General features: G+C 42.5%; 1 protein-coding gene across 1 annotated transcript; it reads right to left on the reverse strand.

The window, feature by feature from the left end:
* Positions 1–1,272: 1,272 nt before the first annotated feature.
* Positions 1,273–2,289, reverse strand: LOC127107408 (uncharacterized). Its single transcript, XM_051044685.1, has one exon. The coding sequence runs from the start codon at positions 2,287–2,289 to the stop codon at positions 1,273–1,275; it is 1,017 nt and encodes a 338-aa protein (XP_050900642.1).
* Between the last annotated feature and the right edge of the window lie 245 nt (positions 2,290–2,534).

Here is a 2,534-nt window from a genome sequence, read left to right on the forward strand (position 1 = left end):
AATCTTATAAACTCCTTTAGATGATAAATTATTTCACAAAGTCCTCCCAATGTGTTTCTCTCGAACACACATTGTGAGTTTTCCCACTTTGACCCATTGTTTATCTCTAAGACAATCTATCAAAATGACAACTTTTTGGTTCAACCTTATGGTGAACAAAATCATTCATTACTATCTCTAGCTAACAAACAAGATTGGATGAAAACCTAGGTTAAGAGTTGGTAAACATCTCTCGATCATAAACCAACACAAAGAGTTTTGAATAAGAACAAAGTTTTCATCATATATTCACCATTAAAGAGTTTACAAATGAAGATCCTTACATTTACACACAAAGCTAATGATCATCTACATCTAACCTTGACAAATGGAGGACTTAGCTACTCATTTTCATGGTAGCTTGGTCGGCAAGTTTCGGAAGAAGGTTGATCAACATCCAAGTCGAATAATCAAGATTGGATGGGAATCCACCTTCTTTTTGTAAAAGATGGTTAAGAGATGAAGAGAAATGAAATCTAGGTCACAAAAGATTCTTGGAACAATGCTGTAAAATATCTAGAAAAAGTACAAAAGTAGGAAAAATAAGGTATGGCTCCAAAAAGTGGCACTTGCTACTTATAGAGCAGCTACTGGGCTGTCATGCTCGCTAGGCGAGCAGAATGGCTCGCCTAGCGAGCCCCTAATTGAGGCACCTGAGGCACCTGCGCCTAGAGAAACAGCCTATCTCAGACTGTCATGTTCGCCTAGCGAACAAAACCTTCGCCTAGCGAAGGGCACGCTTCAACCTTCGCTCCAGCGAGGTTGAGAGGTTTTGCTACTGGAATCCTCGCTGGGAGCTCGCTAATGGCTCGCCCAGCGAGTGAGTGTTGGCTGCGCTTTTCACCAAGTCTGGACGTGTTCGCCACACTCCTCGCTGGAAGCTCGCCTAGCGAGTGTGGTGATGTTTTCCTCTGTTAAATACTGGAGCATTTCGCTGCACGCTCGCTGCACGCTCGCTGCACGCTCGCCTAGCGAGTCCTTCGCCACAGCCCTCGCCTAGCGAGGAAGCTGATGAATGCTTGTTTCATTTGATCCCTTTGCCACATTTCTTGTGTCTTCATTTTCTATTATTTCATGCCTACTTCCTGCACAATAACACACAAATAAAAGGTACCAAGATAGATTATCATTGTATTGCATTTCATTTGAAACAAAGGTGGTTTCGACATTTTAGCAAGGAAATGGAGTGAAAGATACCCATATTTGATAGCTCAAATAAGCACTTTTGGGTATCTAACACTCTCTCAACTCTAGTGGCGCCATGCGATATGGAGAGACGGAGATTGGAGTTGTCCCAAGTATCAGATCAATAGAGAATTCCACTTCCCTTTCAGGAGGAAGAGAGGTGACATCCTCAGGAAAAACTTCCAAAAATTCACAAACAACAGGGATTTGTGTAACACTCAGATTATCGCTAGGCTCCTTGGTAGGAACCAAGAGAACTGACTTTTCATTCTCAAATAATAAATTAACCATGTCAACTGTACCTTCCAAGATAGTAGTTAGTACATCCTTTGGAGTAGCTTCACTAGATGGAATGATAATCAACTTCTCTTCACAACCAATAAACACCGAGTTGGCGGAAAGCCAATCCATCCCCAAAACCACATCAACCTTCTTAAGTGGTAAACAAATAAGATCAATCTGGAAAATTCTACCATTCACCGAGAGCGAACAACTTTTACAAATCAACGGTGTCTCAACCACATGATCCATTGCGGTAGTAACCACCATAGGAGGAGACAAGGGAATTGCTTGCAAGCCAAGACGCTTCATGCACCAAATTGATACAAAAGAGTGTGTCGCCCCACAATCAAACAATATAAAACAAGGATGATTATTGATGAAACACATACCAGCAATTAAGGCATTGTTGCTCTTAGCCTTCCTTGCATCCAAAGTATAAACTCGACCGACGCTCCTCCCCTGCATCTGGTTCCTATTCTGAGGACATTCCCTAGACATGTGACTTTCTCCTTGACACTTAAAACACCTAATTACACCAGCGGTACATCTTCCGAAATGGAACTTCTTACATACTTGACATTGCGGAGGATGGTTAGGTCTTGCATGTTGCACTTGCCTTCTTTTGAAGGTTCGAGGTCTAGGCCTAAACTGATGACTTGATCCTCCCTGGTTCATTTGGCCAACTCCATATTGATCAACCTCTCCTTGAACCCTTCTCAAATTATTCTCAGCCACACTACATTGTCTTTGCACCCCTACACTAGCTGGGAACACTCTTTCCATGTTGGGTGTCCCCCCATAAGCCTCCACAAGATTTAATCCACCATGAAACCCAAAAGGGTTCATGCGAAAGAAATCTCGGAAACTACCACCTGCAGCTTCTTGTGGAATCCCTTGAGGATGCAGACCACCATTCCACTACTGCATCATCTGTTGCATGAATTGATTCTGTTGTTGTTGCATCTATTGCATAAATTAAGGCCATTGGAAACCTTCACTACCACTTGGTGGTTCAGAGTCTGAATTCT

The sequence above is a fragment of the Lathyrus oleraceus genome, chromosome 1, assembly GCF_024323335.1.
Source record: "Lathyrus oleraceus cultivar Zhongwan6 chromosome 1, CAAS_Psat_ZW6_1.0, whole genome shotgun sequence".
NCBI classification, from domain to species: Eukaryota; Viridiplantae; Streptophyta; class Magnoliopsida; order Fabales; family Fabaceae; genus Lathyrus; species Lathyrus oleraceus.

What these genes read in the sequence shown, in the direction of transcription:
- LOC127107408 (XM_051044685.1), bottom strand. Translation starts at nt 2,289, where the DNA reads ATGGAAAGAGTGTTCCCAGCTAGTGTAGGGGTGCAAAGACAATGTAGT.